The following is a 12,665-nucleotide window of genomic DNA, read 5'->3' as shown; positions in this document are numbered from 1 at the left end:
AATAAAAAAGTTAAAATATTTTCTTAAATATTTCTTCTTAAAATATTTAAAAATAAATTAAATGTATCAGCTGAAACTGAAGTAGTTACACAAACAGTAATCAATCTTATTTTTTTTAATATGTAGTGTAAACAGTAATTCAAAATAAAATCTAGCAGCGGAAGAACCTGAGAATAAACGAATACCTTGGTACAATACAATCAGTAATCAAACACTGTAAACAAGCAAACATCTAGTGCAATTCAACATAAAGGGTGTGTTGGAGAAGCTAGCAATCTCTCTACATATACAGCATTTTACGTCATCCTGTGCGCGCTCCCGATAAGGAGACTGTTAGAAATCCTAGATGCCTTAAATTCCTCACTTCTGAGGCATCTTAATATTTCAATGTTATTTTGGCTCAAGAATGAGTGAGCGTCCGACGCTGCCTTGGTGATCAAGGCAATCCCAGCATTCATTGCGGTTCGGGTGCTCTTCTCTCACAGAAAAATAAACATGGAGAAACGAATGGAGTTATTATCAAACGTAAATAAAATATTACTGATTTTTAACCTGTATAAACTTGTACAGAGTGTTTTTATTTGCAAGTTCGAGCTTGTCAGGAAATGTAACCGTTATCGGTACATGAAGGGAGGTGTTATATTGACGTTAGCGTGCTGTGCTACCTCAATTCATTGGTTTTAATGGCAAGATGCTAAACGCGAAACCCGATGGAAGCGCTGTCTAAGTAGCGCGTTCGAATAATATTGACTTATTAGAATCCTCTCTACTGAGGCAGCGTATCGGCCCCATGGATCAGCCTAATTATCCGATACCCGATCTATCTCATTTTGGTAATATCGGGACCGATATCCGATCTTAATATCGGATCGGTGCATCCCTAATCCCCAGGTGGGGCGGTCCGGGTCCTTTCTGTGTGGAGTTTGCATGTTCTCCCTGTGTCCACGTGGGTTTCCCCCGGGTGCTCCGGTTTCCTCCCACAGTCCAAAGACATGCACGTGAGGTGTATTGGAGATACTAAATTGTCCAGGACTGTGTTTGATATAACCTTGTGAACTGATGAACCTTGTGTAATGAGTAACTACCGTTCCTGTCATGAATGTAACCAAAGTGTAAAAAAAACATGATGTTAAAATCCAAATAAACAAACAAACCAGTTCATAGAGGAGTTCAACCTTTCAATTTGGCCTCCCAGTTAAATGGTTGGTTGTAAACCAAAGGGAGAAATTACTTCTTACAGTTGATTTCTTAAAAGTTTTCTTAGTATAAAATCATAATTTGTTAAATGTTCTGAAATCATTTGGTGTGACACGTAAGCAAAGAAATCAGGAGGGGGCAATTACTTTTTCACATCACTGTGCACACACACACACACTCACACACATACTCTCTTTATTTTGTCATGTGTCTTCTTTCTCACATACACTGTTGGAAAAGAAAAGAAGGATCTAAAATATTCATTTTATAAGCTGATCTCATCCTGTCCTCAGTCCCATTCCACTACTGATTCTGATCATACAGAGAGCTGATTAGCAGAGATTTTTGGGTGGATAAGTGTTCAAGTGTAAGACAGATCACTGCTCTTTTTGTAATGGATAAATAGAAGACGTAAGAATAAAAATCTAGGTTTGGTGATTGGATGAAAGATTAGCAAAATGGAAAGGAGATTACCAGATTGACAAGGAGGAGTTTCTGGCATCTTGAAACAGATGTAACACAGCTGTATATCACCGCACATTTTAAAAATAAGAATACCACAGTGCCACAGCGCATAGCTTTTGTGCCATGAAGCTTCAGCATCTTAGGTTTGATCTCTGCCACTAGTTATAGTCTAGGCTGATTTCTTTATACCCCCTCCCTGTCAAATTATTGACACACCAGTAGCAGACCTTCACTTCATCACATATTGTTTTATATGTTGTACTGTTTCACTCCGGAAGCTCTGCTTTGCTTCCACAGTTCAAAGACATGCAGTCAGGCTAACTGGAGATACTAAAAAGTCCCCCTAGCTTTGTGTGTGTGTGTGTGTGTGTGTGTGTGTGTGTGTGTGTTTGCCCTGTGATTGACTGGCGACCTGGGTGTTTCCTGCCTTTCGCCTAGTGAACTGTACCCACCTCGACCCTGAATAGGATAAAGCGTTGGTAAAACAGACAATAAATAAATGCTTCACATCAGTAGGAGTCCTTTACACCATCACAATCTTTCACCTACTGTTGTATGTTGTACTGTTTTAAATACTGTTCACAAATAAAAACATGGTGCACTCCCTTGCTATACCACAAGCATATATTATACTAAAGTTGTGTGCTCCTTTGTAGCTACAAGAGCCATAATCCTACTTAACGCACCTTTAATGATTTCTTCTCCCACAGTGAACTAGAAATAAGCAGTTACTAAGGATCATGCAATTAATAAAAATAATAATACTAATACTACTACTAATAATAATAATTGTGAACAACATGATAATAATAATAAATAAAAATGATCACAACAATAGGCAATTCATCAAAACATCTTTTAAGTTAGGCCTTCTACAAGTATTGCATAATCGTCTATTTTATGGTATAAATTGGCATGTTCTACAAGTCTACATTTTAAGAAATATTATTATAAAACATTTTATTACCAGTGACTGTGATTAAAACTGTGCCATCATATTATTTATAGCTGTTATAGCTGGAACGTCTATAGAACATTTTCATAATGTGCATATTCTGTAGTTTAATGATTTTTAAGGAATTATTGTTTTGTTAATATATGACTTTTAGTATTACAATATTGTATTATAATATAAACATTGCAATAATGAAACATCTTTTTTTTCCATACTTATCTCTATGTAATGGGCCAACCTGCTGTGAAGCTGAGCTTGTGGGGCTCAGTTATGCAGCCATGTCCCATGAATGAATGACGTGTGAGTTCCCCTTAACTGACAGTTACCTGATCATTGAGTGTTAATTCACTCTAGGTGGAACAGTTCCTATTTATCACAGTTTCTTCCTTACAGATTTGTCAGCTCCTTTATTGGAAAATCGCCTCAACCCAGTCTGGTTTTCTGCTTGAACGTGATACCAGCACACACTTTTTCTGGGAACTTAACCAGTGTTGCAACACTTGTCCCATGGTGAGCAAACTGCCCCAGAGGTGGCCTTTTTAGGAGCGGGCCCACATTTGTTCCCACGCTGGGTACAAGCTAAACCAGTTGTTTGTTTTCGTTATTTTGGGGACTGTTTTTATTTTCTCTTTACTTTCTTTGTTTGAGGCTTTTTAGCCACAGTTTTGTTCTACCTTCATTTAAGTGTCCTGCAAATAAAATGTACATTTTTGCCAGTGCAGAACTATGCCTGCTGCATCTGTGGTGAGGTGCAACCCGCCCTGTTATACTCTGACAATTAATTAGCTAAAACAGGCCTGTTAACAGTGAAGGACAACAATAAAAAATATTTAATAAATAAAATCCTCTAAAAGATATGGTAATGGTAATTTTTCAATATTTCTTTTTAAATGTCTTTTTTTTCTCCACGTTAATGGAAGCTGTAAAACTTGCTATACTTGTAAGCCACCAGTAGGCAGTATTGTATTACAATTCGTGTAAAAAATGTCTGTACCTCATTTTAATCTGAGTGACACAATCAGAGTTAAAGTTTTAAAAGAACATGTTTAGAAAGCTTTGGTGTTTGTCCTGACAACTGACTAAATTAGCACAAAATCTTAGACATACTCAAACATCCTATTAAAAACCTTACCAGAAAGAGAGGGGCTGTTATGCCACAAAGAGATGGGTAACTTTATATTCATTTAATTTCCATGAACCGCTTGAACTTGGCACAGCTGTAATTCAAACTCAGATTTCAATGATGATTGGCTAGCCTTGCCACTGCACCACCAGAGTGCCACTTTATATTAATGCCCATTGATTTGAAATGAGATGTCCAACAAGCTCATTGTCAAGAGTCGAGTGGGTTAGTTTCAATTATTTTGTTATGGTCTCTGATGTGTTTTAACCACAGACTGAGCATAAGCTGACCTGGTGTTTAATGAACTGATGAAAGAACTAATGAAAGAATTGGGGTGGTGATCATCTTTTGGTCTATTATGTGCACAGCAACATGAGCAAACATGAGTTTTGACCAAATTATGTGTATTATATATAAAATAAAAACAATCCCATTATTCATCTTTAGTACCCTGTTTATTCTGATCAGGGTAGTGATGAGTCAGTTGTACAGTGCCGCATGCTTAGCCTTTTACTTATACCTAGGGGCAATTTAGAGCAACCAATCTACCTTCTGGAAAGGAAACCAAGGTACCCAGAGAAAATCCACACAGACCTGGGTAGAACACAAACGTATTACAAACTGTTTTCATACAACCACATTTACCGTTTTGAGTATTTTGAGTCTAATACAATCTTTGGCATCAATGTTAGGCAGCAAATGCCTAAAATACATTCCATTTTTGAAATTCCAGGCTACACAGGCTAATTCAAGTATCCAGTGTTTTTAATTTAGTAAGTCTGGAATGAGATTTGGTTGTGAAAATCTCAATGTGGAATCTAGTGTGCTTAAGACTTTTTCTAATGCCATACTACAGTAACGTATTTTCATCGAGATGCTTTCATTTATCTGACTTGATCCCTACTGTACATGTAATTGTGTGATAGTGGTAAATTATGCTGGCCCACTAGCGCTGGGATCCAGGGAGTGAATTGGACCAGGCCCCATAATACACGCAGTGGTAAAACGAACTGAACATGAAATTAAAATACACTTGTGATCCTTAAAATGAGCCTGTTCAGTGCAATGGCACTTACCTCTAGCTTTCCCCAAATATTCTGGTAGTTCTCCTGATGTTGGATGTCCTCCAGTAGCTGCTGGATCAGCGATGTATAGTGTAGCACCATCCTGGAGGCTTCAGGCTGACTAGAAATATTCTCAACTCTCTGGGATTTGGGTGCGCTCCATCTCCCCTCATCTTCTGACAGAAGGTCACTGAGAGGACCAGAATCGATACTTTCATCTATAGAGGGAGCAATGTCACTTGAAGCGGACGAAAACCTCCCAGTTAAGAAATGGTTCTTAGAGGACCTGGGAGGGAGTGGAGGAGTGCTGGTCTCCCACTCTAGGTTAGCTTCAGTCAGCTCCCAATCATCCACATCCTGAACTGACTGCTGCATGGCTCTCGGGGGTAACGCCTGCGCCAAGCTCTCTAGCTTTAACGCCAGCATCTCAGTCTTTTTCAGCTGTGCAGGAAGTGCTAGGAACTCCTCTGATCCATACCAGCACTCTTCTTTAGGGCTACTTTGTCTGCCCTGTTTGGACTCGATCACCAGAGAATCTGTGGTTTGAAGATAACCATCAAGACTGGAGGAGCTTTCTCGTGAATCATGGTCAGTGGTTTCTTCTGCTGAGGTGGGCGGACGGCTGGAGGAGGCACTGTTTGCCTGCTTGGTTTCTGACCGTTGAGGCTTACAGTTTGAGTTTTCAGCATCGTATTTATGCGCAGCCTCAGATGAGCTTCTCTGGAGAGGTATTTGGACCCTACCAGGAACCAGACACTTCTGGATAGTTGCTTGAGGATGTCCCTGCCGGTTCTTTGCATTCAGGACACAAAGATTCTCTTCAGATTGGCTCCCACTGTTGGGGTACACGCTCTCCAGCTCTAGCCAGAACTTGGAGCGATCGGGCAGGTCTAGAAGAGAGGGTGTGCTTCTGCTAAGGTCAGCCTGATAATGAAGACCGGATCCATCTACATACATGGGCTTCTTGGGCGTGGAGGGTTGAGTAGGAGATACCTCAATGCTGTGGGAGCCCTGATGTGGACGCTTGGAGAGACCCAGGTTGTCCTCATAAATGTTGCTACCTGACATGGCCATGTCTGTGTTTGGTGACTGATTTATTAGTTTGTTTTGGGACCCCTGAGTTGGTTTTGTTAGTTCCCCTTCAGGCTCTTGGGTGGATTTTGGTGGTTCCTCTTGTTCAGGTGAAGATGATTCTTGGCTTTGTCTGGAGGCTGCAATGGTGAGGAGATCCACACTCTGGAGCAATTCAGGGAAGTCTCGCTCAAGCTCAGGATAGAGGCTGCGTGGGTCCTGGCCAGTGCTTCTTCCCTCCGGATCCTCACCGGGGCTGTAGTCGTTCAGCTCATACGCTGTGATGCCACAGTCCAGAGAGAAATAATCCTGACTGCATTTAATGATCAGTTGACCCGAGTCATCTACCTCTGTCAGAGAGTCCAGTCGAGCCTGGTGGTAAAACAATGACAACAGCTTATTGTCTCATATTATACTCTGCACATTTGACATCTTATTATTAGTGATTTTGCTCATATTATACTTTAACTAGATCCTTTTTTTACTCCCAGGTGATTCTGACTTGAACCTTTTAAAACAGGTGAGGCTAAAGCCGGTAGGCTTAAGGCTACCATGGCAATAATGTTCTGGCTGGACTGCTAAATGTGATGGGAATCTGCAGTGACCACACTCACAATGTCAAGAAACTCACTACCAGAATATCATTCTGTCAATTATCAACTTAAGGATGATGAATTAGCTTCTTTATGCTTATTTGTTATAACTTTTTTATAATTAAGTTTATTTTACATATCTAGTCACTGAATCTGAATTCTTTCAAATATACTGTAGGACTTTGAGCACCCCTTGCTGTGTCAAAGATACTTCAACCCAGTGGTCAAGCCTTACCATTTTGGTTCTTATTAAAGTATGCCTGGCCATATTTGCTACATTCAACACATGCACTACAAGTAACTACCATAAGCCCAACACTTAATATTTCCCTGACCAGGACATAAAATAGCATGGTCCTACTGTTTTACTTTAATTTCATTTTGTAGCATGGTTTGCTAATTTTTGTTAGTGATTATGATTCTAACTTTATGACTATTATTGGTGACTTTTCTGTCCCCATAAAAATAGGGGCAGTTGGGCTTCAATTAAAACTTAAGTTCTGTTTAGAAACTACTGGAATCTAAGTGACATAAAAGACATTTTCTTTGGACAAATTGTCAACCAATAATTCAGTCAAACAAATCACAAACAATGAAAATCTTACAACCATAAATGTAAAGTTTTTACCTTAACTGTATTCATAAACACAGTGTGGGCATTTGTTCATGTGATTTGCACTGTTGGCATATACATGTGATAACAGCGTGTTGATGTGCATCTGTTCATGCGTTATGCAGTGTGTATGTTTATAATACTGACCTGGTCGTGGTCCTGACTGAAGGCCTGCAGTATATCCGTCTGTCGGGTGTAGTTGCCGTTGGAGTCCTGTAGACCCTGCAGAAGCCTCTCTTTCAGAACCAGCACAGACACCCGGAGTTGGTGCCACAGCAGCTGTACACTGCGGATGTCCACAATGATGTTCACAGAGTAAGACAGCAGCTTCAGGGAGAACTCAGTCTCCAGCAGAGCATGAATCTGCTCCACATGATCCGAGATGTCCTCACAGATGTCCTATGTGCAAACACAAACAGGGACACACTTAGATCTCTGAACATATTACTTATAAGCTCTTTTTGGACAAGTATTATAGAACCATGTTATACTTTCTGAATAACTGACATAATACATCATTTTCTAGGAATGGCTGCTACACAAAACTTAAAACTGCCTTTTACAGCAAAAGGAAATGCTTTTGGAGCAGTGGAACTTGTTATTAAACAACTAATAGTTATTGTAACTTTTAATTAGGAGAACTTGGATGCTATAATGTATAAGCAAGAGCATCAAGCAGTTAAAAAAAGACTAGATGTCCCCTAGGTCAAAAAGCAAATCATACAGCCTACTTATAGAATACGCTTCAATATTATAATTCAACAAAATCAACAAACACACCAAAGTCTTTATTTTAGGTCATAATTACACTGCCACAACTGTCTGAAGGATCTCCAAGAACCATATGATAATAGAAGTATTCTCAGTCCAGGTGATTCCTCAGCTTAATAATTATGTTCCTACCTTTAATTAATGTAAAGATGTCCAGTGTTTTACAAAAACAAACAGTCGTGTTACCATCCAGCTAGAAAACAGGAAGTCTTTTCTGGGCTTACTTTTTACTTCCACATTATGGACCTGAGTAAGTTTCACATGAGATGTGAATGATTCACAGAAAATATCACATCATAAGTGGCATTCCTGGCCTAGCACGAAACACTACAAAATTAGTTTACTAATTATAAGCAGTTAGCAAATTCTTTAAAAAATGACACCTCCCATGAGACTGGATCTAAATAAAAATAAACTTTTCTGCAGGACCAACTAGCATGTCTATACTGGTCTAAACTTAAACTGAACTATTTAAGAGCAAGTCCAGTTCAACCCAACCCACTAATATTCTATAACTAGCTTAACAGTAACAATGCAGTAAGGAATCAAAGATCTATTAATTGCGCACAAATTCCAGACACAGGATTCCAAACATCTGATCTGATATTGAGTATTTATATCAGGGCCTGTAGATTCGTATTTGATGTGTATTTTTTTTTCTTTTCCTTTCCTCTGATCTACCTTATGCTGTAAATGTGTGTGACAGGAATATAGGACACAAACTGGCACTGCTATTACGTATGAGCCAATTTTTATAGCTTTGATATTGGTATTGCATTAAACAAGAAACATGGAATAGGTGCAAAGCTTACTAAAACAATTAATACCAGTGTAAAAATACATATAGAGATAATAATCTGTGATGGAGAAAATTAAAACTGCCTGAACTGTAAAGATGAAAACTGTCTGATTGTAAAGCTACATCCCAGCAAAGCATTACAGAACACATATTTACATGTTGCATATTAAATCTCACACTGGGGTTAAATAATGTTACTGATAAAACATCTAAGGAAATTAGTATCTTAGCATTTCAACATTTTATCTAGATATTAAAATTATTACCTGTAACAACATGTAAAAGCTAGTTTTCTTTCTCTATTAGCTGGTGTGTGCACACAGGTGTGTATATTTAGAGATTTGCCAGTGCTTAGCTGGCATTTTGTCCCACTCTCTAGCTGTGAAGTCCTTAGTGAAGTAAAGCTTGCTTGGCTATGGACAGTGTCACCCATGTTCTGTGATTTATGGCAGACCTATGCTAGGCTATGAATCAAAACACATTAATGTACATGTGGGGTGTTTTTATAACAATTTACAGTTGAGCTGTTCCTACCAAAACCAAACTCAAATGTTGTGGCCTAAAGTACTGATTCTGAGGGCTTTTAATCCTCTGTTACTACTGTGTAAATCAAACAGAGCTGTGACCAACAGGCTAATTTCAAACTATTAGTGGAGCCAGAAATCTTGCCCTTGACCTAAAACTAGGATTCAGCTGCTGGGACCATCTGACAGAACTTTTTCTACCCACACGTCTGCTTTTACCAGTGGCGACATTAGGGTATCTACAGTAGTCTGCAGCATTTACAGGCTAGGACACAGCAGACATGCCAAAACAACTGCCATTCCATGAGGACTGTCTAGTTGCCAGTGGGCACCAGTATCTTGGCCAAGGTGCTTCCTGCCCTCTGAAATACTGTATTATTTTTATATGTAGGTCAGACACTCTGCCAACATGAAAGAACCTCTTCATGGACTGCCATAACAACACAAAAATAAACACTGGAGTAGAGGTCTGTATCAACTAAACCTGACATATCAACTGTAACATCAAACCTCACATCTCACATCTCTGGACACAGATAATTACTGTATCAATAACCAATCAAAAGTAAGAATTACTTATTACTGGAGCATATGATTCACTAAATTCTTAAGGTCAGGGTTAAGGCAGGTACAGGCACAAAGCAGGGACTCCTCCAAGACAAAAAGGCAGAGCACTGTAGGGTAATACACACATTTACTCACATCTACTTTCAAGGGTACTTTCACATATTTTGTGCCTCAAGTGTGTAACCTAAGATTAAATGTTTTATATTTTCACTGTGATTGTAATGCTGGGCAGTATGACAATGTGTACACTATATAGTCAGAAATATCTGCACACATGATTTCAGGAGTTTTAGCCATGCCCAATGCCAGCAATTGTATAAAATCAATTACATAAAATGATTTAAATGCCTCCAACTTTGTGGAAAAGCCTGCTCCACAAAGGTCATTTGAGGTCTTATTTATAACCCACCCTGGATTTTATCCATAATTATTGTTTATTATAATGTATTAACAAAAACTATGTATTAAAAAAAGCATGTATATTTAGCCCTGCACAATTTTTGATGATTGGCAGATTATTTGAAATGATTATAATTGTAGTAGGAACATTTCATATACTTTTAAGGGCTATGTATGTCGTTACGGTATTGGAATTTCAATAACTAATAAAACTGTTTATTTTTTATAAATGAAGTTATGCATTTAATTAAAGGCAAACGAGCAAGGGAAAAAAAACAAAGTAAAAATGTGTGGTTTTTTTGGAAAACAAATTTTTTTACTTAGTCAATCATTTACAGTTGCAAACAGTAGCAAAATATGCATGCCTTATACTAGCAGACAATAACCATTTTTAATAGCATGTGACAGTTGTTGCACTGCAGCACTAACTGTGGGATATCATTCTTAACAAATAATAATAAAAAACATGATTGGACAATTCTGACAGACACTTGGACAATTCTGACACTGCACTGACAGAGCATGTTGGTTGGATTGTGTATGCAGAGTATGTGCAGCATACACATCTGAAGCCACACCCATGATCCACCTGTTCAACATCACTTTGCAAGCCACAACTGTGCAAGATCACCACGTGCATTCTTACATTTCACAATAAAAGCACATGTACACATCTAGAGTAACAGCACCTTCCCTTTACTGATAGAAATGCTGCTACACTACCAGGGAACTCTGCTTAGAATTTATAATCACACTCACTTTCTTTAAATGTAACAGTCACATTTAGCTACTATATAATACTTTAAAATTAGTAAGACATAGTAAGCCAGAGATGAATGGACATTTTACCACTGACATTTCACTTCTATGCGATATAAACACAACGTAGTTGTGTGCAATAATTTTTTTTGTCAACACTCTGGCATTAAACAGCCTTCGTCGAACACAACCAGGAGTAGAAGGAATCAGTATCACTCTATTGCATAAAAATTAAATTCCAAGTATCCTTTTCATTATAGGAGAAAAGTAGCACCAGCATGCCAGCATGTCCAATTTATAAGAGCACATGCTTACCTCTGAGCTGCTGGAGATCAGATGCAAGAACAACAAAGGTAATTAAAAAATATATAGAATGCATTCAGTCACACAGACTGAATGACTTGTGTCAGTGGTACTGCTGTTCTCTTATGCTTTCTTATGCTCTTGTAACTCTGACACATTCTCTTACACCCTGACACTGACCCCCGCCCCCCTTCCCTTTCTCTCTAAAGGAGGGGCCCTCACCATACTGTATGCAGCACAGAGCTATTTTTGGGATTTGACCCCCCTCCCTCCTCATCACAACCCTGGAGCCGAGTTCACTCAGAATAACCAAGTGCAACTGGACCGGGCACCTGCTGCTGGGGGCAGTGGAGTAGGTCAAACCAACATTCCCAAATGCTTGTATGCTTGCACACGCCTTTAGACACAAGTCACTTTCTGTTAGTGTTCATTTTGTTGGTGTTTATCTTGTTGCTGACAGAAAGAGCTGTGAGTAAGAGTTAGGGCTCTATAAAGGTTTATAATGGAATCATGTTAATGTTGACTGACTTGCACTCGAATTAATAAATAAATTGACAACAGGATGTGGCTCACTCTCAAATAGACAAATATTACACAAATGCACTCAGTTAAAAACTTTTATTTCTAACAGCTAACCGTTAATATTTTAATTAAGAGTTGAGTTGAGACTGTTAATAAAGATATCCCAAATCAGTGCCTAGGAAAGAAAGCCAAAGTGCTGTTCTAAATTCTGACTTTCATTTGCATGTACACTATATGGCCAAAAGCACATAGACCCTTGATGACCTTATCAGACATTCAATTTGGCTTAGTAGAAAAAAAATACCAGACCTATGATTGGAAGGTCAAAAGTTTTAAGATCCATTACCACCACTTCCACTGTTGGGCTCTTGAGCAAGGTTCTCAACCCTCAGTTGACTGTATCTTGTTATAACTGTAAGTTACTTGCATGTTCTCCCCGTGTCTGGGTGGGTTTATTCCAGGAGCTCCGGTGTCCTCCCACAGTACAAAGACATTGTAAGTGAAATGAAATACAGAATCGCATGTGATTGTTTTTGACATTGAACTTGAACTGATGAATCACATGCAACCAGTAACTACCTGTCCTGTCATGAATGTAACCAAAGTGTGAAACACGATGCTAAAATCCTAATAAACAATTAAACAAAACAAACAGTTTAAAGCCCCCTCTTAATATACTGTACTTAAGAACAGCTCTCTGTATGGACTTTAAGTGCATCTTATACCACCAACCTTTTAATATTAACTAATGACTTTCTGTGTTAGGAATAGTCCTAACATTCAGTCTCTGATTTAGTTAATATTAGATTGGCCTATTTACTTAGTCTCATTACAGAATGCTCATTACAGTAAAAAGGGGTAAGCACTGAATACCTGTGCAAAGCAAATGCACCCAAGACATTTTAAACATTTAAATCTCTATAGATCTCAAAAAGACTAT

The 12,665-nt window shown here is 38.6% G+C and overlaps 1 protein-coding gene across 1 annotated transcript in view; it reads right to left on the bottom strand.

Annotated features, from left to right (window-relative positions):
* The window catches only part of akap6 (A kinase (PRKA) anchor protein 6), a 151,716-nt gene that overhangs the window by 116,254 nt on the left and 22,797 nt on the right, over positions 1 to 12,665 (bottom strand). The window contains exons 3-4 of the mRNA XM_063007486.1: positions 7,229 to 7,480; positions 4,817 to 6,247 (exon numbers count right to left, since the gene is read on the bottom strand). Coding sequence (XP_062863556.1) covers positions 4,817 to 6,247; positions 7,229 to 7,480 — 1,683 coding nt within the window. The remainder of the gene's footprint in view (positions 1 to 4,816; positions 6,248 to 7,228; positions 7,481 to 12,665) is intronic.

This window comes from Trichomycterus rosablanca, chromosome 13 (genome assembly GCF_030014385.1).
Source record: "Trichomycterus rosablanca isolate fTriRos1 chromosome 13, fTriRos1.hap1, whole genome shotgun sequence".
Taxonomy (NCBI): Eukaryota; Metazoa; Chordata; class Actinopteri; order Siluriformes; family Trichomycteridae; genus Trichomycterus; species Trichomycterus rosablanca.
This window is presented reverse-complemented; position numbering and strand designations above follow the sequence as displayed.